This window comes from Xylaria bambusicola, assembly GCF_022495145.1.
Source record: "Xylaria bambusicola strain CBS 139988 unplaced genomic scaffold F5B22scaffold_52, whole genome shotgun sequence".
NCBI lineage: Eukaryota > Fungi > Ascomycota > Sordariomycetes > Xylariales > Xylariaceae > Xylaria > Xylaria bambusicola.
Genome location: NW_025953605.1, coordinates 95,255 through 121,284, shown reverse-complemented (window position 1 = coordinate 121,284; position 26,030 = coordinate 95,255). Strand labels below are relative to the sequence as shown.

General features: G+C 47.2%; 5 protein-coding genes across 5 annotated transcripts; 1 reads left to right on the top strand and 4 right to left on the bottom strand.

Moving 5' to 3' along the window:
- Nucleotides 1-1,299: 1,299 nt before the first annotated feature.
- F5B22DRAFT_650317 (oxidoreductase) lies at nt 1,300-3,048 on the top strand (the record flags this gene model as incomplete). The annotated part of the gene is made up of 4 exons (XM_047979299.1): nt 1,300-1,390; nt 2,078-2,232; nt 2,382-2,661; nt 2,726-3,048. 4 exons carry the CDS (start codon nt 1,300-1,302, stop codon nt 3,046-3,048), a joined length of 849 nt encoding a protein of 282 aa, XP_047827073.1.
- Nucleotides 3,049-5,120: 2,072 nt separating this feature from the next.
- On the bottom strand, nt 5,121-7,029 carry F5B22DRAFT_432326 (uncharacterized protein). The gene is made up of 5 exons (XM_047971766.1): nt 6,889-7,029; nt 6,573-6,740; nt 6,246-6,517; nt 5,978-6,085; nt 5,121-5,862 (listed from the first exon to the last, which is right to left on the bottom strand). Exons 2-5 carry the CDS (start codon nt 6,703-6,705, stop codon nt 5,284-5,286), a joined length of 1,092 nt encoding a protein of 363 aa, XP_047827072.1. The 5' UTR covers nt 6,706-6,740; nt 6,889-7,029; the 3' UTR covers nt 5,121-5,283.
- Nucleotides 7,030-12,255: 5,226 nt separating this feature from the next.
- On the bottom strand, nt 12,256-14,749 carry F5B22DRAFT_638951 (heterokaryon incompatibility protein-domain-containing protein; the record flags this gene model as incomplete). Its single annotated transcript, XM_047977663.1, has 4 exons — nt 12,256-12,321; nt 13,201-13,900; nt 13,963-14,327; nt 14,393-14,749. 4 exons carry the CDS (start codon nt 14,747-14,749, stop codon nt 12,256-12,258), a joined length of 1,488 nt encoding a protein of 495 aa, XP_047827071.1.
- Nucleotides 14,750-17,100: 2,351 nt separating this feature from the next.
- F5B22DRAFT_638949 (uncharacterized protein) lies at nt 17,101-22,193 on the bottom strand (the record flags this gene model as incomplete). The annotated part of the gene is made up of 4 exons (XM_047977662.1): nt 17,101-17,486; nt 17,616-19,266; nt 19,339-21,011; nt 22,148-22,193. The coding sequence occupies 4 exons, from the start codon at nt 22,191-22,193 to the stop codon at nt 17,101-17,103; spliced, it is 3,756 nt and encodes a 1,251-aa protein (XP_047827070.1).
- A 524-nt stretch (nt 22,194-22,717) lies between these two features.
- F5B22DRAFT_650312 (uncharacterized protein) lies at nt 22,718-25,957 on the bottom strand (the record flags this gene model as incomplete). Its single annotated transcript, XM_047979298.1, has 1 exon — nt 22,718-25,957. One exon carries the CDS (start codon nt 25,955-25,957, stop codon nt 22,718-22,720), a length of 3,240 nt encoding a protein of 1,079 aa, XP_047827069.1.
- Nucleotides 25,958-26,030: the final 73 nt, after the last annotated feature.

The window sequence follows — 26,030 nt, the reverse complement described above, 5'->3', positions numbered from 1 at the left end:
ATAGCTATAATATATAATTATAATAAGGTTTATAAAATAAAAGTTAAATTTTATTTAAAAGGTAAATTTAAAGAAATTTATTATTAATATATAATTTATAACTATTATATATTAATATATATTATATATTATTATAATAGCTTTAAATATAAAGTATAAAAAGGTTTTATAATTATTTTAATATTATAAAATTATTAATTTATCTATTAAGTAAATATTTAAAGTATTAATTTTTAAATAAGCTTTAATTTTAATTCGGAAATTATTAACTTTATATTTATATACCCTTTTAAATTATTAATAATAATAAAGCATTATTAATAATATTAATAATTTTAAAAATAATAATTTATTTATTTTTTTAATAACTTTTTTAAAAGTTTAATATAAAATAAAATTAATAATTATTTAATAATTATTATTAATGCTTTAATTTATATCTATTTTATTAATATTATAAAAATAGTTAAAAAGAATATTTATAATTTTTAAAGCTTTAAAATAATTAAAAAAAAGGTTAATATTAATTATTATTATATTATTAATATATATATAATTAATAAATTATAATTTAATTAATTTAACTTTATTATTTTAAGTTAAAAAATATATATATTATTTTTTTAAAGCTTTTATTATTATTTAAAGCAATTAATATACGTTTAGCTATAAGTTTAAACTTAAAAAGTAAAGGTATAAAGCTTAATTTAACCTGCTTTATTACTTAATTTATTAATTAACGTTCGTAATAGGTTAATAAAGCTTAAAGGTTAATATAAGTCTATTTTTTAATAGGAATACTTTAAAGCTAATAATATAGGTATAATCTATTAATATTTTAAATATATACTATTGCTTAAATTAAGGTTTTAAATTAAACTATATAAATAATAGCTATAATATAATAATTTTTAAAATTAAAAGATATAATAATAAAAAGGAGTTAATTTTAAACAGAATAAGGGTAAAAAGTTATCGTAAAACCTAAATACGGTTGCGTTATTAAATAGTGTTTAATTAGGTAGTTGGGAGTTAAAGCGCGTTTTAGGGTGCCTAGGGCCCTGGTCGTGACGGGGGGTGGTCGTGAGGCAGGGTTTTTGCTTATACAGCACCTCTGCTTTGGTCAGCCTTGAAGCACTAAAAGCCACACTACTTCTATACGTAAAGCTTACACGCTATACTGTTCTCCGGGAAGAACTCTTTGGGAAGAAGTTACTTACGGATCCTGAGCTTGCTGATTTTCTGAGCGACATCCTCAAGGCCACGTTCTTCAGGCCTTTCGACGAGGTACGTGAAGACATGGCTTGGAATTGCGACAAGTGCAAAGATACTTTGAAGTTCGTTGCAGAATTCGAGGATACTATTGTTGGCAATAAGCAACTGGCTTACTGTAGGAAGTGCAAGCCTTTAGGAGAGAAGGATGTGATGGTGTTGTTAGGTTATCAGATACCTCAACAGTGGAGCTCTCTTGTCCATGGGTGGATTAAGGAAACCTGAGTTAAGACTATATTGCACAGCTCTGGGATATTGGTTTTATTACTGATGACGGCTGTGGGCAGGTCTAATTTCGGGCATGTCCGGCCTTAGCTATATTACCCAAAGTTTGTGTTATGTCGCGTGCATATTCTCGCACAAGTGCACATATTACGACGTCCCAACAATAAGACAAGTTGCTCTTAACAAGAGCTGTTAGAAGTGGAAGGTGGTGATACTTGACGATCCCCACGCTGGATATCATAAAGGGAACCCTGCGTCCTGCCGTAAGGTGTATTGTAACTTGATCTTCAAGATCATTCATGGGATTACATGTACTACTCTTGAAAAGAGGGGTCTCAGCTTGGTGCTTCGATATATAGTATCCTTATAGTTATCTCAACCCTTAATAACCTGTTTAGCTTCGGATTGCAACAGCTTTCTTTTTCATGTCTATTTATAGATTTCACTCAAAGTATATTTCCCTCTACCCGCGTGCCAACAAGCGTAGTGGATGTGAATGGAATAGCAGTTGCTATTGGAGCTGGTATTCCATGATATCCGCCTGCCTGATCATTCGGTGGTAGCTAACATGACTTTCTAGGGAGTGGTATTGGCTGTGAATCAGCTCTGGCCTTTGCAGAGAGAGGGGTTCGTGTAGCTGTGTTTGCTGACTTGAATCTGGACGCTGCGTTAACCGCGTCTGAGCGAAGCAAAGACATTGCAACAGCAAAAGATTGCGAGACAGTTGCTCTTCATGTAAATGTCTGAGATCGTAAATCGGTGAGGGGCGTGATTAGGAGGTCAAGGAAATCTTTGGCCGACTGGACTGCGCTGTCAACAGTGCTGGTGTAAGCAAGACTTGCTAACTTGTTTATATGAGTGCATTGCTGATTGGGGTATCTCAGGTTCCTCAGAGGGTAGCGGCCGACATATTGACTGTGAACGAGCCGGACTATAATTATTTACAAGAGATCAATTTGAAAGGTATCTTACATTGCTTACAGAAAGATATCAGCGCCATGAAAGACCAAGAGGCACAGTTTGCGGAAGGACGCTCTGGGCGACGCGAAGTTGGACCAGGGGCCATCATCAATATCACCTCCCTATCCGCCCTCTCTGGCACGGTACAGTCAACGACCTATGTAGCAAGCAAGTTTGCTGCACGGGGGATTATCAAATGTGACGGTACGTCTCTATATTCTCATTCCACACTGAAATAATCGTATCTTGAAGCTACAGCAAATCCCAGCTCTTGAAAACTGCGCAAGTGGCCTTCGAATAAACGAAGTATGTTTGGGTTTTACCAATACGCCTATGTTACAACGAGGGATCCAGAAGCAGCCTGGGGGTGGCGAGATTCTTAATAAGTCCATGCTTTTGGGATGTGTTGCCATGCCCGAAGAGATTGCCAGTGTTGTACATTTCTTGGCAAGCCCAAGTGCGAGCTTCATAACCTGCCGGTCGATTGCTGTCGACGCTGGAGTGTCAGTCAACGTTCTCACTCGAACTTTCTTTTTCAGCGATTGGACCGAAACTGAGAGCTGTTTGGTACAAATCTGGATCGAAATATGAATGACTGTTAATGCTGTGGTTATTTCAAGCATCAGCTTAGACTATGTTCTTCTCAATGCCGGATGTTTGTCTCATACAACTCCTCACTTCTACGAGAACGCGAAATTCTATGCATCTTAAACATCTTGCATATTTTACACTAGCTCGCTCTGCCTAATAGGTAGCAATACATATATACCTGAGTATCTCATCTCACCCCTTTATATTTCCAGCGCTCAGTCGCCGGCTATCTTCTACACCATCTACAAATCATTAGGCAGACACTGCGAACTAAATTCTTCGTGTTCGTAGCTCTAGTTTCAAGTTACCAAGTAAGCAGTGACAAGGGGGAGCGAACACTATACATGGGTGAAATTCAAAGAATACATAGTAAATAAGTAATAGTGTCCTAGCTAACTGGCAATCGCAACGAGAACAGGTCGTATAAGCTAGTAGTAGCATCTGTGATTACCAACACTATGCTACACGAGGTGCCATACAGACATGGAACCTCTAACAAGATGGATTTACACAGATCTAAAGATCGAACGACTAAAATAATAAGGTATGAAGTCGTATTAAGCTTATATAAGATAGGTGGTGATCCCTGCGAGAACCACGCAGTCAACCTTATAAAATTCTCCTCGGTGCATCTACACACCTATACACCTATCTATTTACAATGTTTGTACACAAGTAGCATCAGTACCGAAATAACATAACATGACAGGAGATCACCTGATACAATAAAACTAGAGTAGTCCTACACATTAATATTAGAACGAACGGCAATATATCCATCACACAAGCATGTCCATAACACTATGTCGTTAACTTTCCTCTGAACCCAACAACCCCGAACATTCACAAGACGGTACACCTACCTATGTAACATAGAAGTATGTCAAGTAACAAGGAACCTGCACTGCACTGCACGTAACCGGAAATAAACAGACGGGCGGGCGGACGGCAGCCGAACCATGCCGGAGATCCCGGACTGCATATATACTCTAGGTATGTACACATACACATATGTACACATACGCATGCATACGCGGCCTGATCCACCAGTACCGACAAAAAAACAGGGCAAAATACAGGATAAGCACATAATATAAGAACACAGGATAGTTAGGTAGGAAGGAGTGAGGGAATAAGGAAGTAAGGAAGTAACTACACTTATCAAGTGTCTTATTTAAATGCAGCATTTCTCTTACACCAGTTAGAAACAAACGTCCAACTTGAATCTAGGATTCAGAGTATAGGCACGATAAGTTTTCCAATCACGTGTTTGCGAAAGTCATAGACCTGGATTCAGATGACGGGAACCGGCATACAGACAGGGCTCGGTAGGGAATAGACAAGTGGTATGATGCTGTGCGCTCAGACTGTTTTGCTGCTGGTTCATACCTACCTATGTAAAAACGTTTGATGCAGCATAGCTCAATAGCATGGTACAGCACAGCACGGTAATTACTACTGCACTGCGCCACGTTGCACAGGTAAATACGAGATAAAGGAATAAAGGAACGAAGGAACGCAAACCCCTTGATTTGAATAGCTGGACTTATTATGAAATGATTTCGAAAGATCCTTTAACAATGTGGTGTGTATATAGCATTTTACGCTTCACATGATCATAACTTGAACAAGAACTCAGCCTGAGTCATAATATATATACATTTTATGAGCAGAGAGCTAAGCTCCTTTGCCACTGTACGAGTGACTCTAATCTACTTTCATATTTTCATCTTGTGGTGGAGGAACAGATGAGGTTCTTGTCTCCACGAACAGAATTCAAACCGTCGTAATCTCTCGTAGTTTTACCGTCATGGCAAGGCCCACCTGCTGCTCCATTATCTATGTACCAACCGTCAAACCCCCCAAGAAACTGTGTTCGAAACGTAATCTCTAAAAATCTTCCAGACATTTCCCTTTTCTCCGTACATGTCGATCTAATAATCGCCGTGACAGTTCAGATGCGTTCATCAAAGAATCCTAGAAATGCGAGCGAGTGAATGCACCTGATTATCGCAGTGCGCCCACATTAAGGCCAGCTAGGTCGAACTGCCATGCTAACTGATTGTCGATTGAGGTGTCGACTTCGCTCTCAAATGTCAATGTCCTGAAACGCCGTCCTGGTATCTCGTAAAGAAAGATGCAATGCAATGACCCAATGACGAAGAAAACGGCTAAATCTCGTGCCCATCAACTGTCACCACCCCGAAAAAAAATGCTCGTGTCCATCAACATTCTTTACTGATCTGGAGGATCGGGATTCGTTGTTCGGAGCACCTTCCTCGAATAGTCTTGATTATCTTGCAGGGTATTGATACTTTCTCGACTCTTGTTCTCGAATCGCGTGTAAATGTTGGTGGCAAACGGGTCCATACGAGGATCATGAGGCATTAGACGACTGTTTCTCCGGCCTGTCGACGTGTTTTCTCCATCCCATATAGACGCCATGGTGGTCGTTGGTGTGCTCATCATACCCTGTGAGCCGCTCAGATGGCTACGAGGTCTGGAATGTAGCTCTTCCTCCTGTCGGCGCTTCTTGCGTTGGAGCCAGAAGAAGACGGCAATGCCACCGATGATAGCAACGAGAGCCAAGACTCCAATGGCGATACCTGCAGCAGCACCGCTACTAAGCCCTTTACTCGACGTCGTAGTCCCGTTGTGGTCAGCACTGGGGCCCGACCCGGTTCCAGGATCTGGATTTGCCGTTGGCAGCACCGTCACTGTCTCGTAACTAATCGTCCCACCAGCCGTTACGGTCTTGACGGACGTAGTAGGTGTGGACGTAGTTTGGTCGGTTGTCTTTGAAGGGGTGCTTTCCTGCCATGGAGAATTAATAACCCCGTCTCAAACCATGCAGCTGTACTAGATAAGAAAGAGAAGGAAAAGAGAAAGAACAACAGGAAACATATTGAACTGGTCCAGCGGAGCATACAGGTATTCTAATAGTTGTAGAGGCCTTAGTTGCAGTGGTACTTGTGGTCGAGTCGTCTGTTGAGGTAACAGTACTCGATGTTTCCACGGTCGGAGTAGTAGTTTGCTCCTGAACCCATATACAGTTAAAATGAAATATCTTCCATCATCCCAAGTTTACATAGGAAACCGCTAGACGCTATAGAAAAAGAAAGATAGGAAAGAACCCAGAAATCTCTGTGCTATCTGTGGTGGTTGTCAGGTTTTCGTTCAGATATTAGAATACTTACTGTAGTAGATGTTGATGTGCTCGCATCTGCTGTACCCGACGGGGTCAAACCTAGTGCTATATATCCGTATAGACCTTGGGCGCCGCAAGTGTCTGGCTTCCAACCGGGACAGGTATCGCTGCATTTGCCGGTGTCTACTTGCTCTGACTCGGCAGGTATATAGTCACTGCACCAGCAACTGTGCGATTGAACAATGGCAAAGGCATATGCGGTGCCGTCGTGATCAACGCAGAAGTCGTGGCATAGCCCGTTGGATTGCCATATACTGCTATCTTCAAAACTGTCAGCCCAGCACAACTGGGATGATGTGTATCACAGAGAACCTACTGGTTGGAGTTTCGGCAGTATTCATGCTTGCACAATATTCCATGTCAAGGGATTGTACAAGAGCAGGAGCAGTTATCAAGGTTATAGAGGCTATAGCAGCCAAGAAAGGCACGCTACATCGCAATCGAGCCATGTTAGGGGGTCCAACAAGACAGCCACTCAAGGTACCTAGAAACGGGGGAGATCAGGTTAGTGAATGATTTGTAGAGTTGACGATGGATATACTGCGCAGAGCAACGATTCCATGGGGTTGGTTGACTTGGCGATAGATGGGAAGAGGTCCCAGGCTGACCCGAAGATGGCTGTAACCACTTACTCTTGTTCCTATCTTCCAAAGTAATGGCTCAGTGGGCAGTATTGCGTAGCGAGCCAACCGATTGTAGACGATTCCCAAATCCTAGTCACAAACTACCGAGAGAACAATGGTCGTAGCTTCGCATGGTCAAGACCGAACCTAATCAAAGGCCCCGGGGCTCTGGCAGTCGGCCAGGTGGTTAGGGATGTCCCGAGATGTCGAGACGGGCAAGTGAGGGTCCCGACTTGTGTGTTGAGGAGCTCGAGATCGGATAGACGTGGGGAGTTGGATGGCTTCGCGGGACAGCAGACAGCTGTGGTCCGGGTTTCTCGATCCCTCTCAGGAGATTATTGGGATAGAGAGCAATCGGATGGCTGAGGGAGGAGAAGAAAGAAAATGGGCGGACACGAATGGTGGGTTGAATTGGCCTTGGCCTTGGCCTGGGTGAGGAGGAGGTGGACGAGGATTCGAGCGAGGATTAGGATAGGATGGGATTGAGTGGACAGGACTGGACTGGACAGGACAGGATAGGACAGGGTGGATGGATGGACGTTCCAAGGTTGTTTGCAGGGGAGTGGGAATGGGGGGGTGGCCGGGACGACAACACGACAGGGAAGAAAAAGAGGATGGATCATGGATACGGGAAGAGTGGATAGCTGCCTATGTACATATGTATGTACCTATCTACAGTACATAGTACAGCAAGCTACAGGTGCCGTACCTACAACAGGTTCTGAATACAGTGCCCACATAGCTCTGGCTCTGGTCTGGCCTAGCGTACACTACACTAAAGCGCTCAGCAAGTTCTTGTTCTCGCCTGTCTAGTAGATACCTACCTAATCTCGCTAGGGACGCTTTAAAGTACTTGTACCTCTAGCGCTGTATGTAAGTACTAGGTAGGTAGGTAGCTGGGCTGACAACAGCACATCTGTAGATCGAAATAGAAAGGCCACAGGGTAGATCTTTGTTCCATCACGCGCTGTACTGTATGATACTGTATGATCCCCGGCGTTTTACACATACCTACATAAGTATTCATAGATAAGAGGGCAGCCTGAATTGTACATACTGTAATCAGGTATTGTGTGTGTGTGGCCCAGCTGCAGCTCCCATGTGCCAAGCACAGCGACTGGCTGACGGGTTGGTTGAAAGGGTGGATAGAGGTGGACTCGACAAAGGAACACGAGTTATGCCCGTACTGTATCTTTTAATGCCAGATGATTGATTGATCTTTATTTGGCCTTGGTACGAGGTCTGTACACAAATACCTACCTACTACGACGAATGCCTCACGAATGTGGATGAAATACTAAGCAAGCGACCAGCATCTACACAGTCAGACTACCATAACTGTAGCTTTACAAAGTGCCCACTACTACCAAAGTTACGAAGGCGAAGAGAGTCCTACATAAGTAAGTAGAAGACGAAAGCAAACGAATGTCTAGACTAAATGAAAATGAGAACGGATGTCGCGGAAACGAAAGGGCCCGATAAGGGGTGGACAAAGGAAACAAAGAGAGCTTGTCTTGAACGAACAGAGATGCATTTAGTGTACATGTTCACTATAAGCTTAGGTGTCTAGCTGAGCTAGCTTGCCGCATAGCGCATGGAGGACCTACCTAGTTCAGCCACCTAGTAAACGCTAGGTAAGTTGTACAGTACATGCACATACCCTAAATACACCCCTAGATACCTACCTAGGTACTGTAGCAGGCTCACTGTAGAATGAATCTACTAGGATAATATTAATTTAAGGTCAAAGTTGTAGTGTAATTTCGCAACTCGCGATAACCTCATTATCCCTTTTATACAAGCCCTCATAAGTCCCCAAGGATATTTATGGTTTAAGTCGGTTGTGGCCACCTGGATAAGAGAAGTGATAGAACCATCTACGGTACCTGCTAGAGCGGGCGCTGATATAAAGTGCGTTTCTAGATCTTGTCAATTATAATGGTACGATCAGGATATCTTGAAAACCACACAGGTCAAACGTTGTTTACCTACTTAAAGAGCAACACGCGACGGACAGAAAAAAAATATTGCGCGCCAAGTGGGCAGAATGTCGTCATCAGTCGACCGCTGCTATGTATTGTCCTCCCAACTGTTTCAACAGACGAGCCGGCAACTCGCTTACCCGGGGTGGCGTTAAAGTTAGCTTCTTACTTAAGGCCTCGAGGCTTGAATTCTACATTAAGTCTCGCATTAAGTCTATCAGTGACCAGGATGGAGCTTCCAAGAGGTGGATACTAGGTAAGTATTATGTTTTGTACATTGTACAATTGATATCTTCTACAGAATCACCTGGTGGTTATTGTACTGCCATCCATATATGTGATCAACAAGCTGGTCTTGAAAGTGCTACTTACATACTATGTAAGTATATAATCCCCAAATACCAGCATGGATACCTACCTAGCCGGCCGGGGGGGGGTATACGTAAGGGTTACTGCAAGGGTTACTGGGTCAGTATGCCTTTCTGCAAGTGTGACAGGTGGAATACGCTGTTGCCAATTGGTTATTATGGCTACAAGGCTTTTGTATACGAATTCCATACTAATTCAGTGTACCTTTCGAATTTCTATATTCCTTTCAATTTGGAAACCATGTCAAAGCGTAATACTATGTCCAAATTTAGAAATAATTACTATAGTAGAGTATGACCGTAGTTTACTTTATAGTACGTTATTTAACGAAGGTTGAGAAATCTTCCGTTAAAGTCCTGAACTGCGAAGCGATTGCGATAGGTTTCCTAGCCTTTAGGGTGGTGGTGGTGGTGGTGGGAGTAGATTGGATTGGATTGGATTGATCTTTACAACGATTATCCTTGAAACTGGCGATAGATTGGATTGGTTGAATAAGTAGCTAGGTCTGTATGGCTAGGTCTATATGGCTAGGTCTGTATGGCTAGGTCTGTACTGCAAAGGACTGTAGGGGTTGTAGGGGTAATATGGGCTATTTTAAAGGGCTGGACATAATTACGGTAAGTATGTCTGCTAATGGTAAATATTACGAATGGGTAATGTTTTATTTTTATATACAATTATTATACGGTAATAGAATAAATTCGCCGTAATGGTTTCCATTTCGACATGGTTACCATTTGGTAAATGCCCTGCAAGTGTCTTCAGCTGTAAGCCTTTCGAAATGCCGTAACCCTTGCAGTAACCCTTACGAATACCCCCCCCGGGGCGGTAAGGTAGGTATTTGATGGTAGAGTACGGAGTAGTTATACACGTTAAGAGTGTGAGCTAGGGTGCTCAATCAAGCTTTCTTAGGTCAGCGAGTGAGCTGTTCCTTAGTCACCCAATGCCTGGCATTTCTGCCTACCCTGGCTACCCTTCTCAAACATGGTCAAACACGATGGCCATTCATTCGACATATACAGTTCTTTGTCGAGGCACGAGCGTCGGATATTATATGGATTTATTGTTCTCGCGTGAGACATGCAGTTCCGAGGCGTCGTCCATGCCTGCTCGCCCTGACTCTGATGGTGGTGCTGGTGGTTATCACTGCTCATAGGCAGGCAGGCAGGCCACTACTCCATCTCCATGTGCTCTCTCTGTCTCGTGTCACGTCGGCACCAAGCCAATCCCCGGTAAGCCGACGGGGTTTGGCAACCTGCCGGGCCTCTTATGTACTGTATCACCCACCGTCGACGATGGCCGCTTACGCGTCTACCAGCGCCCCGTGGCACCGGCTATTAAGCTATATAGTGTTCCCATCCGCACATCACACACGGCCTCGAAACGCTACCAACACAAGCACAACGTGATGAAGGAACGTCGCAAGCAATTTACTTTCCAGACGCACGATCTGCATTGACCGGCCGGGCTCGAGAGTATATCGCCTGGGCATCACAAGCTAATCGTCCAATTGCACATCACTCTCCTCCAGATGGACGAGATCCGCTACTACGTTTACGATGGCGGATTGACGATATGGTAGTCACGATACCACCTGGTGGGTGAGCATACTCCGCTTGCCGCTTTGAACACGAACTCGGCCCCACGTTTGGCTCCCAGCCTCCTTCGAACATCGTCCGACGCAACTAGCAGATACGATTGGCACATGTCAAGCGTACAGCGCTTACGCTGCAGATGCGGATTGGGGTAGAGTATGTAGGTGAGGTAACCCGGGGGTTTGGCAGAAGGCGGGGAAAAGCCCATCACGACCGACCACCTCACGATGAGGCACAATTCACCAGCTTATCACAGTAGCGGTGTCTTATCAACGCCATGCTATGATCAACTGGGTAATAGTAGAAGGGAAGTATACGAGTTCGTGTCTATTCGTAGCGCTATCCATCCCGGCATATAATGGTAGGTATAAGACCAGCCTTCCCAATGGTATTGGCCAGCTAGCCAGAAGCACGACTTTCCTCTTCTAGACTTTGTTGCTGGCGTCGACAAGGGGCCTTGCAAGATGGCTTGCCCAGCCATAGATAGCCGAACCTTGGCATGATACCCTGCTGTCATTGCATCATCAGCACACCATACTGGGTATTTCTTCAATACAAGAGACACCCTGTACCAACCAAGACAACTGTCTCGGAATTTCAACATTAGCCAACGCCAACTATGAGCCACACAAGAGTGCAGTCACGTGTTGACAAGGCAAGGAATATAATTAAATCTTGATATTCCGCCCGACTTCTTGTTTCGAGTTTGTCTTGGCACTCCATCTCAGTCTGATGTGGCATTCCACTATAAAACAAGCTTGCCGTCTCCCGATTATCAAACATTCCAGAACGATTAGCTACCTATCGATTGAACGCCTGACACCATGCTGAATAGATTCACGTATCCAAATGAAACGCGAAGACTGTCGCTTCACTACCGATAATCAGATTTCTGCTCAACGCTGCATCATGTTTGTGCGACGCGATTCGATTCATATTAAACTCTGGGTCGGCCCGAGATGCTTCGCATATCTTGCAGCAAATCCGGGCATACCCAAATTAAGAGAGCCCGCTCTAGATTGACTTGGACCACACAGAATACCTATAAATCCCTGAAGAAGCCGGCCATGCTCAAGAAGGTTTCACTTTAATGCACGCCTCTCGCCTTGTCTTGGAATAAGGTTACCACCTTCCAATGAGATTTGATGAGCTGTCCAGGCAACAATGAGCCCCGAGTGCAACATAGCGGGCTACAAGTAACGTCGCTTAGCTTCAGGCAACATGACAATGCCAAAGAGCAACATAACGATACCTTCGACATTGCCATATTGCGGTTCCCAATGCGATAGTCATGCCAGCAATCTTTGATTCTTGCACTTATCTCTAATCCCAACATGAGATGTGGTTTAGGTCACCTAATCATGTACCTTAAAAGGCCAGCAACAGTATCACCGTAATAGTCGTAAACATAGGCATAAGCCTTCATGATCTCATCTTATCTTGATTACGCAATATCGATGAAGAGTGCTTACTGCGTAGTGAATCGGTGAGCGAAACTACTCCATCCGCGATGGAATAAAACACGACAAGAGTTTGATCCGGTTGCGAAGCTTGTATATGTACGTACTTACACGGACAGTTATGACGATGCTCGAAGGCAAGAAAGGCGAACTACAGTACAGTATATAAAGGAGCTTAATTAACGACGATAAAGTGAAACGACGGTGTTATAAGTGTTTTGCCACATACATCATGACTGAAAGCGGAAGCGCGTTAGCCGTCTGTTTACGCGATATTTTGTTCTTATTACATACATGTATACAGATATATCTCAGATCTCAGCCTGGGATCCAAGTAATGTAAAACTTTTGAAAGCTTAATTGCAATCTTGGATTTCTATCTCTCTAGCTTTGAACCCATTTCACCCAATGGAATATATACCGATCTGTTACATTGCTCTACCTGTGTGATGAGATGTGATCAAACGCGTATTAGCGCGCGAGCTGAAAAAATAAATATAAACAAATCCTATGGTAAACGAGTTTCCCCATCGGATCAATCCACATGGTTAAAGAGGAACATTATTGGTGCGGATAGGGATCGTTCCGGGAATACTGGTACTAGCACCTGTCGATCGAAAACTGGACTGCGCTTAGTATGGAGGCGAGGGGTTTACTTAGATCAGAGTTTAAGTAGATCGAATCCAGGAACAGAAGTAGCAATCTTAGCAATGAGCTTTACTCGATATAGTCAACCAACATGCTAAGACAAAGCCCGACTTTGACCAAGTACCCAAAATGCAAGTAGACGGAACGTAAGTATGTGTAAGTAGATCGTATCTCATGATTTGACATTGAATCTATCCCTGGCTCAATCTGCCAGATTTACAAGTATGAAGTCGTTCACACAACTCGCACGTTGCGCCTCTCTCTCACCACGTAATCACTGTCAACCCATCCAACCCCAACCCTCGTATACTCATCATCCACACTAGTCCGTCTGACAACTAAGATGTAGTACTTATTGCTTGACCCATGCTCGCCTCCAGGAGAGTTCCTCCCAACGACAATACACCGCTCAGTATGAGGGTCTATACTCACCTCGATGTCGTACCAAATCTGCCCTCTTTCGACTTTACTTGAGTCCAGGACGGCATAACTTGCATCCCGTTGTTCCAAGCTACAGTTCCAGAAAACTCCCACGTCGGTAAGCAACACATGATTCTTCTTCCCCTCCTCCTCCTCAATGAATCGGAGATTTTGAGCCCAGTCTACGTCACCAAAAGGAATTTCCATGAACCGAATACTTCCCCCGTATGCCATCCATGACCAAGATGGCACGAGCCCGGGCTCGTACCCAATCCGCGGCGTCTTCTCCCCCGCAGACCTCTGCCAGAGGAGATTCCTATGGAGATACATCCCGAAGATGTCGTATCTGCTTTGACACCACATGGCGCCTGCAATACGGGCTTCTAACCCGGATGCTGCAAAACATCTGTCCGTCTCCTTTGTCAGGTCACGCTTCGAATACTCTTCGGAAAAAAAGCGAAGGAATTCCGTAGTACGTCTATCTCCCGATTTAAGGAGTCGGTCGGGGAAGTTTGAATCGAGCGTGAAGTATGTCTTTCGCAAAGAGCTATGAAGCGAAATACCCGAGTTAAGAAGATAGTAAGGTATCACATATTGTTAAGCTCGTACCTGTTTAGTTTGGTGAGGGTTTCGCAGTATATCCCCTTGCTACATTCCCAGTACATCTGCTTGTCGCTGAAATAGATCGTTCGTCGCGACAAAATCCTTTCTTGCATTACCCACGCTCTCGTGTTGAGCGGAGCCTTCTCCACGTGGTCGTTGAAATCATCTATATCAACGTGGTTGTTGGAATCGTCCGTATCGGCGCAGATGTAGAACCGTCCGCCCGAGGCATCTTGGACGAGGACGCATTCAGTGCTCACACTCCGCTTAAGGAACCCCGCTTCCGAGTTGGCAGCTGAAGTTGCAGCGATTGTGCAGTAGGCTGAGGCGAAGACGTCTTCCATACGCTTGGCCTCGCGCCCCCAATCATTCTCATTCACTGGATTATGCACAGCGAGTCGATCCAGATGAATGGAATGCCTAGCTCCCGGGTTACTCGAACCGCGTCCTGGAATGTCTTTGGCAGCTCAGAGAAACCAAACCGTTTGAGTCGTGTTTCAATGTTATCATCGGTTGTGCAGAATCGAGGGCTGTCCTTGGTAGGAGGGTGTTCACCCCAGCAATGGGACAACGCGACATATTTCAATCTCTGATTTTCCTTGGGACAGTAGAGACGTAGGATGTTGGGATCGGGATCGCCAACGTAGAGGAGTCGAGTCGGCAATGCTGTCTCGGATTTGGCCGCATCATTCATGCAATAATGGAACTTGTCGCACCAACGAAGCCATGCACCAAGCAGCGTAAAACGCGTGGGACTTTCAGCTTCGGGTAGGACTGGAAAGCTGATCCCCATGTCTTCACCAAGGTCAGCGGGAGATTCTAAGTCAGGACACAACCTGAGAATTCTAGACCCCTTGCGTCCAATCTTCAACGCCAACCCTTCCCGAACGATATGAACATCTAGTTCATCATCATTGCAGCGGCGTTGAACTGCACGGAGGAGCAGAGCACAGACTCGGCAATTTTGTCCAGTGTCACTAACTTTGGAAAGATGAATGTTGCAATCAGCAGCCACAATTGGAGCACAGGAGGTACAACACTGGAGTGAGGCAAGCTGAGTCGGTAGCACGCTGGTTGGTAAGCTCTCGAAGAGCTCTAGAGCGAAGTCATCGTCGAAAGTACGACGCCAGTCGTCGAACTCGCGGAAGTCATCCCACTACACCACCAACCGCGGCGCCATCATTATCAGCCTCGCATGCCGGTATTCGCAGGTCTACTTGCCTCATTAACCAGGATCTCCTCTTCAACGAGCTCACAGCGGCGACGCTCCTCCTCGGAGATGAGCCACCAGTCGGAGAAGGAGAAAAGCGAGTGCGATCCAGCCTCCTCGAGGCGGCGCCCAAGGAATAGCAAAAGTTCGCTGTTGAACTCCGCGTTGTGACTCTCCTCTTCCATCCGGAATAAGCTATCTTCCCATATTCCTTGATCCATCAGAGTAAGTTCAACTGCAGTTAACAGAGATAACGATATAATGAAATGGCGCTTATAGACCGTAACTTTAGTTGATGAGGCCAAGGCATAATTCTCACACTCGAGAGACAGGCGGGGTAGCTTCATGAACGGCTGCCATTGGATTTCAACTAATCTTTTGGTTTAATTTCATAAATAATTATTATTTATAAATGAATGGATAGTTATAACTAGGTAGTTTATTTAATACTCATTTCTGTTAATACATTGAAATCTCTCTCTCTCTCTTTCACACACACACACACACATAACTTCGCTCAACACTTACACTAACATTCAAATCTCCCTCCACCTCATACAACACTTCATCCAAAGATGTACATATACATGCACTAAACACTCAATACCTACATTAGTCCATGGCGCTACTGTACATGTACGTGGAGTTCATACGCGGCGCAGCGCGGCGCAAAACGGTCTAGTGTCGCGCCCGAAATAACGATCGCCGTTCACTTGCTAGTTCTGTTCTGCACGTTGTACACGCTAAGTCGTAGTTCGTGGCAGAGTTCGTCGCATCTCGCTCTGTCGGATCTTAGTGCCGATTCCATGCAGGTTGGTGCGTCTTGGTGTGCACACTACTTATATAGGAGGCACATCGTATGCATCTGTACCTGGTTTTGGTAACGCGAGGGACAGATAAGGGGTTGCAGGAGGGGTCTTCTTTTGTGAAGCAAGTACCTACCATTCATGAGCGTATATCACATGCTGGTATCTTTCTGTCGAAGAAACTGGAGATCTCGGCTATTGCGGGAGACTCTGGACATAAGTTGTCTGGAGTACATTAGGTAGATCTGGTGATAGCGTTTACTTAGGTGTACGTAAGTGTACCGTATATGTAGTGTCAGCAGAGAATATTACATGTGCCGTGCAGCCACATTTAACGAAATAGGAATCGAGTCCCTTATTTCCCAGGTATGTATGGATGAGGAGAATATTGTGAATTGCCTCCTTTCTCGGTTCTTTTAGGAACGTAGTATAAGCCAGTGTAGAGGATGCGGTTGTGATCTTAAATACCTATATAATCAAGGTTTACTGCAATAGTTGAATGAATAAAACCATCACTTAAAGAAAGTGAGATAAGACTTGGTTGACTTGTTCATTACTGGTGACTTGAGCTCACCTCCTCTAATTCAGCTGGAACTAACATAGCACGTAGAAATGTTATCTCACAACGGCACGTTACGATATGACACGTAGGAGTCTTCGATACTACTCGTTTCGATTCTCTACACATAGCTCATCTTAGCTAACTAACTAGATAGCTATGGTACCATACCATAACCTTCCCTCTCTCCCTCGCCATATACGCTCAGTCATCTCGTAGACACCAGCCAGTCAACTGTAAGTAATGCTCATGGCATCTACAAATATGTAAGTCCCTCTTTTCAAGAAGGAAGCAAGTCCAAGTACAATACACTGAAGAAGGGATTTACAAACAATCAAAAAATAAAATGATCCTGGATATTCCCCCCGTCCGCCATCCGCCGTAAAACGCCTAGTCCTTGTCTTCCAAAGTGTTGTGCTGAGCTGAGCAGTACTCTGCTTTACTCTGTTGTTCTGTAAGAAGCGAGTGTCCAGATATCATCACCTATTTATAAACTCCAAACGCACTCGCTCGCTTGCTCTTCCCCCCCCTCCTCCCCCTTCCCTTCCTATCACTAAAAAGCTTTGACTTCACCTCGCCCCCCTCGTAGGCGATCCCCCTGCATTCCCCTTCCCTCTCACAGGTATATCCCTCCCCCTGACACGAGTAGGCGAAGGCGAAGGGGACCCTCTCAGCGGAGCACCTCCTTTGGTAGATAGCGTAGACATAGATGAACCGGCCGGACTCGTCTCGCGCGAACTCTTGCTTTCGAATTCCTGCACCATGGCGCGGACGCGGCGAGGCGTGGAGGGTGCGTTACTATTGGAAGAATTACCCCCTGCGACCGAGGCGCGGAGATTGGACTCGCTCCTGAAGTCTTGTAGTTTATGTGGTGAGGAGGGCCGTGATTTCGTGGCGGTAGGAGTGGTAATGGGATTCGGTAGAGCGGGGGCGGTGGTGGTACTCTTGATAGGATCTGTATGTTTGGTATTGGTAGTAGTATTGGCGGAAGGATTCTTAGCAGATGAAGAGAATGAGATGGGCTCAGGTCTGGGTATGAAAGGACTCTTGGAGGGAGCATTCTTCGCAGTATTCTTCGCAGTACTTGCGTTTGCATTTGTATTGGGATTGGCATTGCTAGAAGACCTGCTGCGCCCAACTCCCGGCGTCCCCAAGATAGGCGTGATTTGCGTACTTCCCGCCGAAGGCCTCTCAAACCGCACCGCTTCAGCTGACAAAACGTCCGCATCACTATGGTGCGATATCATGGATACAGGCGTCACCGCCGTACTCCTCACTTGCTGCAGTTCTATGCCGAGGCGGTTCATCTGCTCTTCTAGCGTAGAGGGTGCGAGCTCGGTTTCTATGCGTGGTGGTGATGTTGTTGTGAGTTGTTGGTAATGTAGCAGCGGCGGACGGCGCGAGAATTCGTTCCCTGGCGTCCGCGGCGATGTTCGTGGTGATGGTGTGCGGGCATCGCTTGCTTCGATGCGTTCCCATTCTTCGTCTAACTCCCGCCTTAGCGCCTCTTTCGAGCCCGAAGTTTCTTCTCTGTCTTCTTCGCTCAAGGGGCTAGGAGTAGGTATAGGGCGCTCCACTGGCAGTGATAAATTGTGCTGTTGCTGTTCAGAAACCCATGGTTTGTTCTCCTTTCGGGCTTCTTCTGCATCAAACATTACCACGTCCCGCTCGCTTTCAAAGTCCGGCTCGGCATTGACTACCCTCAAGGGCTCCTTAGGCACCGTGAACATGACCTGCACGAGTCTCTTCTCGACAGCTTTCTCGATATCCCATTCCTCGTCGTCATGATGTTCGCCTTCTCCCCTGTGAAGAGGCGCGTAGCGAGCTGCTGCCTGGCTTGAACCTGCCTCGCTGGATTCCCAGGCCCCTCGACCCCCTTTCCGTCGCAACAGGCCGTCGGCTGCGAAACCGCTTATTCCACTCAGGCGGGCCTCGAAGTCATTCGTTTCGACAACGCCGGCTTGAAATGGACTTTCTTCGTCTGTATCGCCTGAGGGAGTAGAGTCTGAACCGGTGAAGACGCGTCGTAAGCTACCGAACCAGCTGCGCCGAGGTTTGTTCTTACTCGGGCTCCCCGGCTCAGGGGATTCATCCTCTGGATCTTCTTTTTCCCTTTCTTTATCTCGTCCTAGTAGTAGCCCTGGCCCCTCAGCCTGCAGCGCCGGAAAACTACTCCTTGCTGTATTATAACTAGGTGCCGAGCTGGAACTACTGCTACCTCCTCGGCCCTCGGTGGTTGCTGCAAGTGCGGCGGCAACGGCGACGCCGAATCCAGGGCGGAGTTGTCGAAGTAGCGAACCTGAGCGACTGAGGTTGCTGCGGTTAGACTCGGAGATATTACTTCCTGTGCGCGAGCTGTCATCTTCGCCGGCGATATTGAAACCACGGCGTGATGGAGATGTTCGTCCGGGACCGCCTGCCGTGGCAGCAGTACTCTTCGGTGCATTGGCACGGCCGCTCAGCAGTGCATCTGCGGCATCTACGTCGGTCATCCAGTCTTGCACATCAGGATCTGTAACAGAAGCGCGAACCCGTTCTTCGGGACTAGGAGTTTGAGAGGTGCGTGTTGGTGGCGGGAATGAGATTGGGCGTTCTCGGGTCGGCGTTAGGAAAGGATCGGAATACGCGCCACTATCGCGTCGTCCGTCACGAACGGGGCTCATCGCTTCCTCACCGATGTCTCCGGTTCCGTCTTCGTCGGCTTCGAATATGGGGTTCATGCCGCCCACGTTTCTCTGAGCAGGGACTGGCTCATATCCAGAGGACGATGAGGGTTGGTGCTGGCCCCAGGCTGCTCGAGGAGCTACTGGTTTCCGATTTATCTGTTTCATTGGCGGCGGAACTGGAGGCATGTCTCCGAACCAGTCATGGCGACTGTTATCCATGCTTGTTCGCCCAGTCTGTAAGCTGTGGTAGCCGAGGGATCGACCTCCACGCTGGTAGGGATCAGGGCCGCCCATATACCAGTTGGTGTCATTTTCATATTCTCCTGCTAAGTCATCTTGGCCCAGAAAGCGAGAATTGTCTTGCGCGAGGGAACGGAGGTGGGAATCCCGGACTGTTCGTCCACTTCGTTTCCTCTTGCGATAGCAAAAGAATAAGAGAATCGCGAGCACAATGAAAATAAGTCCGAGTCCAAGACCGAGACCGAGACCTAGTCCCAGACCGAGTTTCTGTTTCTGGCCGCTTCCTAGGCCTGGCGCACTTCCCTCTGAAGAGTCCCTGGTGTACGAGGGGTTGGTGTAATCATCGGACCATGTCATCGAGGTGAGGTTGAGGAATGATGCAGTGTTGCCAGTAGTCTGTCGCTTCTCGTTGGCACCGGATGAAGAAATAGCGTGACCTCCATAGATCATCATCACGTTTCCAGGTAACAATGCAGCACCATGACCGTAAATTCCATCGCCTGGAGGCTGTGAATCAGGAATCGACCACTGCCATTCCCCTTCGCCACCATATTCTGACCCGATCTGTAGAACGGCGAGCTGAGGATATGCAGCCTGGGTGAGGTCACCGACCCAGCCTCCGTAAACAATCAGAGCAGTCCCATCCCCATTCAAAACAGCCGTGTGCCCTGATCGACTGTCGACACTCTCCGCCGTAGTCTTCAATGCCAATTCGTTGCTCGAGGAGCCAGATCCCATCATGTATACATCCGATACGAAACTCCAGCTCTCTTGTGGAAGACTCCATATTGCTACCGTGCTCATGTTGATGAATGCATACTGCGTGTGCCCGCCCAGCAAGACATAGTTGATTTGTTGTGTGGTAATGCCGGATCGATTAGAAAACGACGGCGCTAAACCGGTGAATGTAAAGCCAGCTTCGGGAACGGGCGGGCCGCTACTCTGCACAGGCTCGACCGTATAGCCGCTTGATTGAGCCATGGAGATCTTGACCATCTGGTTAGAGTAAGTAGCCTGTGATTGCGAATTGCTGGTTGCATCTGTGTCGTTGTTTGGGCACATGCCACCATAGACGAAGATATCAGCGGGTGATGTCTCTGGCTCTAGCATAGTTGAGAAGCTGAAGCTGGCGCCTAAAAATCCAGGACCTATGGTAAGAGATTTGGCATTTTTGGCGAGTTGGATGTCCTCCTGGTTCCATGCGGTTGATGTAGTGTCTGAAGCCGAGGGATTGAAAGACCAGATAGTAGAGCCGCTGGAGGTCGAACAGTTTCCCGCATATACGAGCAGTGACCCATTGTCGGCAAGGGAAGGGACGAAAGCCGTGCTTTCACCTTCTAAGAATGGTAAACCTGACGAGAGAGTGTTGAAAGAAAGCGATGAAGCTACCAAAGTGGCAGAAATGTCGAGTGATAGCAAGTCGACAGAATCACGTCGAGGAGAAAAGATGTAGGCAACTCCTCCTGTGGCATTGTCCTCGGCGACGCCAGGTTTCGGGGCAGGTAAGAATATGCTCGTCGGGATGTAGGGGAGCGTTTGTGCTGCCGCGACATTGACGGAGAGGCAGGCCAAGGCTGTTAACGCTGTTAAGAGGCGGGTAGCCGCTGCGCATCGCAAGGGCAGCGAGCGTAACGCGACGACGATGACATCGCCGGCCGGCGGCGACAGCAACAACATGCCGAACGGGGATTGTCTGTCTTGTTCACCTCGACCTTGACAGAAGCATCGTTCCTTGTTTGGCCAAAGAGGGATGTGCGTGTACACGAAACAGGTGACGAATGAGCGGGTGAGAAAGAGATTGGGCGATAGAAACAAAAACGTGTCTCCCACTATTGCCTACACGAGGCGGGTACCTACGTCTGTCTGTCTGTCTGTCTGTCAGTCAGTCTGGTCACCCAATGTGCTGGCAGACAGATAGCAGACAAGGCAGGCAGGCTAGGGGTTCCTGGAAAGATCTGGCTGATCAGGGTTTTTGTTGTGGGTAGAAAAGGTGGGGTGATGAGGCATAGAACAAGGGCATCGAGAGGAGAGGTTGAGGTCTCAGATGATGGAGATATTCTTCCCGGGTCGAATGGGGTGGGTATGGATAGCCAGGTACAACGGGGAGGTACACGTGTGTACCTAGAATTAATTACCTGGGTTAGGTAGCTATATCACACACACCTATTATCCTCATAATTGTGTGTGATTGGGATACTCGACAAGAGAGAAGGGGTGAAATGGTAGAATAATAATATCAAGAATGACGATGATTATGGTACAGCAAAGATCAGATGCACCATAACAATCCTTTGTTCGGGGACTCGAACAGGATCAAACCATGGAAACCACAACAAAGTCGATGGATCATTGGCCTCGGGATTCCCCCATCACAGAGGACACAACCATCACTCAGTCAATCTAGTCTTGAATCTAGGTGGTAGTGTAGTCCTGAATCTGAATCTCGGCGGCATTATCGCGACTTGCCTTCTTGTTGGAGCAGGTCGCATCATGTTTACTGCGGGGTGTCTTCTCCGTTGTCACGACAACGCTCCCTCGCCGAGGTTCCACTGCCGCGCCGCCCGCGTCCAAGATAAAGTAATAAAACCAATAGTATGTCTGCATCACACCCATGCCAATCTCTATTTGTAGTAGCGTCGCGTCCCATCCGAGCCATCCTACTTACTCTATGTGAGAGAACTTGGTATTACCCACCCGGGTCTCGACTTACTTAGAGATCTAGGGTTACATACATGTTGTTTAGGGGCGGGAACCATTGTGGATTGGGTTTGGCTCACCACCGTGACATGAGCTGCATGAACTTGATGCTGGAAATTGCTGGGAATAGTCCTGTACGCGTTTATCTTCTTCCCGGAGCAGGTAATTGTTTCAACTTCCCAAATATAGCTGTAAGCCTAGGTACCATACTGAGTACCTAGGTACTTACTTAGTAATGACATATGGAACGTTGCAAAGACGGACAGCTCGCTCCATGTGACAAATGAAAATCCTTCTCTGCCTATGTGTGCTTATATTGAGGTCCTACTAGATAAATACATACATACAAACAATGCCATGCCATCTTGTCACCGCCTATTATTGATTTTTTAGAAGTCGCCGGTAAAACCCCGATGGGATGAGAAACACTAATAGACGACGACTGCCTGTGATCGGCTAACTAGGTACCGGCCATGTGCATCATGAAGGAGCAAGGTTATGTCCTATCCACAGCCTCGTTGTACCTTGTGTAAATGACTAATTGATTACGACTCCCAAATGGCTGCCCATCTGTATCTATTGACTACTTGGTTGCCTGTGCCGCGTTCAGCTCCGTCTCTAGCTCTTTAATCCGCAACCGCGCCGCGTCACGGTTCTTATACGCCGCGTTCCGCTGCGCCTCCAGCTCGATCATCGCCGGCTTCACCTTGTTCGGGTCCGCGAGCACCTTCATCTGCAGCACCTTGATCTCGGACGCGCTCTCCTTCAGCTTCTGCTCCAGGTGGGCCTTCTCTTCATCGCAGCTCTCCTTCGCCTGCGAGAGTTCTGTCTGCAACACTATGTGCTGCGTCTGCAGGTCGTTCCACAGCTTCTGGATTGTCTCGAGCTCTTCCCTGTAAAGCTCTGCCTCCTGCCGTGCTGACTCAAGTTCCTCCTTTTGCTGCTTGCTGAGGCCGGCAGCGCCCTTTTGCTGCTTAGTCGCATCATATAGCTTCTGGCGAAGGCCTCCGACTTCCCGCCGGAGGTTGGTCTCGTTCATCTGCAGCGCCTTATACCGACCCTGGAGCTCTGTGAGTTCGGCGTCCTTCTCCTCTGTATTCTTTGTGACCTCAACTAGCTCCTTCTGGACATTGTGGACCTGGGTGTGCAGGGCCGACACCGGCGTGTTGGAGGATATCTTCATAATCTTCCGCTCAAGCTCCACGCGTTGTGCCAGCGCCTTGGAGAGCTGCGACTCGAGCATATCCCGCTGGTTTTGGAGGTCGGGTAGCTCAGTGTCCATGCCGCTTTGAGCCTTGGCGAGCTGTTCTCTCGCGTCCCTCAAGTGCTGCTCTAGAACTTGCACCTTTTGCTTAGACGTCTTCAGTGCTTGCTGGGTAGCTACCGTGTCATGGTCTCCCGCGGACAGCGAATCGTAATAGTCGGCCGTCAGGACGACAATGTTACGCTTGGTGTCCTTGTAGATCTTCGACTGGCTGCTTCCAAGCGCTTGAGGTAATTTTCCGATGAAGTCAATATCGACTGGGGCTTTCAACTGCTTGACCTGGTGTTCCAAGTTCTTAATCGCATCTCTGAAATCGCCGATATTCTTGTCACACTGCATTAGATGATCAAAGAAGTCTGTATTTATAGCGACCAATCCTTGATTATCATCTCTGTATACGCTCGCGAACTGCAGCTTCCACGGCAGGTTGATGATCTTGGATGGTGTAGTGGTTTCACATGTAGCCCTAAGCTCGGCGTTTTCGTCTCGTAATCGAGAACACTCGGATCTCAATGTAGTCAGCTCTTCCTGGCGTGTGTGTGAGGCCAAGACACCGTCGTCCAACGTTTTCTTGAGCTCGTTCCTCTCCTGTTCGGCTGCCAGCAGAGACCTGTATGCATCAACAGAGCATGCTGCTATATTTGCATTAATGTCCTCGAAGACGCCACTCTTGCCGAACCTGAAGCCGTCAGGGAAATTGAGGATCTTTCCCTTGACTGTTTTTGTCTTCTTGAGGTTGTGGACTTCTGACTGTAGCATCTGCCTCTCCTGTTGGAGACCAGAGAGTTGGGCTTTGAGCTGGGTTACTTGTTCTGGGCTAGCAGCTGCCCTAGAATTTAGAGGAGAGGTGTTAAGAATTCGGAGGGTATCGTTATCCCGTGCGAGGTCTTCGTTCTTCTTCTCACCCTCCTTGATTTGCTTTTGAAGCTCGCGAATCTGGGACTGTTGGTCGTTGACCTTGTTAACCAGGGGAGTGACGACATTCTCATTGTTCTGGCTGGCGATATTGGCATCCTTAAAGTTTTGTAAGTCTTCTTTGAGGCTCTCTTCACGTTCCTCTCCTTCTTTTACCAGTTTTTGGAAATATTGAACATTCTCGCGCAGGTACACCACCTCTTTCGCCAGATCCTTGTCGGCTTTGCTAATCTTTTCGTCGTACTGTTTCTGGGCTTCATTCAGCCTCTCAATTTCACGGTCGCGCATTCCCACTGATGACTGGAGCTGCGCAACCTTGCCTTCGAGGTTAGATTTCTGGATGCTTAGCTTTAGGATTTCTTCGTCGACGTCCTTATGTTTAGACTCCCATGCGTTCACTGATTCTGTGGTGTGAGGCTGTGGTATCGCAACCACAGTGGGTCGGTTCTCCATGTCTCTTGTGTGCTTGGTGTTTGTACGATCCCCGAAGGCAGGCAGAACGAACAAAGGCCCGTGACCGTTGCCCCTCAATCGATAAAAGCGGGTGCTTAGGTCGACCTTCACGATGCCGCGATATTTAAGATTTTCATTGCCCGAGTACGCCGCGTCGCCCAGTACTTTGTGTTCCGCGAACTTATCATCTTGCGCATCCTGATGAGCCTCCGCCCTGTCGAGCATGCGATGGATGTAGGTGAATACGTCCTCGCCGGAATTTGCCATGATCCAACGGTCTTGTGGAAAGACAATCTCTCGGCCGGAACGGCCATCCGGACCAGCGATGCCGATAGACTGCATGGGTACAATGGCCTCGTTTGCGAGCAGATCTAGGCTATTTCCATAGGCAATTTCAAGCTCATGCATACGAGCCACGAGATGCTGTGTGTACAGAATCCATTGCCCTACCAGTGTCGTCTTGGCTCGCGAGAGGGCTCGTTGCTCTTCCACATTCTCGCTGTCGAGTGGGATAATGCCCAGAATGCCGCCCATGGCCGAATATTCATGGTCCAGACGCTCAAGAATCTCGTTTGCGTGCATTAGCAGCGTCATGTGGGACTCGAAAGGACGGTACTGTGGGAAAGGATGCTTCTCGGGAAACTCAGTCCCCGTCGTATCGAGAGGACAATGCCATTTTGGCCCTGTGGTGTCGCTGTTGCTCTTCACTAGGTTCACGAGTGCATTTAGAGGCTTCTTGTGCGCTCTGTCTTCTGTGCTATAGTGTTCGTGTAGGTTGTTGAGCCAGTCAAATGCCTGTTCTGCAGCAAACGGAGCATCGCCGATTGTCTTTTCATCACCTGGAGCTTTAAGGGTTCCTCCATGCTGGGCTGGCGCCAGTAGAGAGATCAGGACAGCTAAAGACTGAGCATGTTGTTTCAAAGCGAGCAGAGTGGGCGCTCTGCCTGGTGTCGATAAATAGGTACAGTTGACGTGCTCGAGTAGATGGTAGGGAAGCTGAGGGTTATTATGAACCAAGGCGCTGTAGTAAGGTTTTGACCAGTGCGTGCTCTTCAAAAACCCTTGCATCTGATCATAAACCTCCGTTACTTGCGGCGGAGGCGCCGGGTGTGTTTTGGCTACATGATCCTTCCACACCTGATGGTCCCTCTCCGAATAATAATCCGCCATGGGAGTGTCTATGGTGGCCATGATTGGTGTCATCGAGCCGCGAGCGCGCTAAAATTAGATGATAGCGACTGCTTCTCAAGCCAAGTGTGTGATG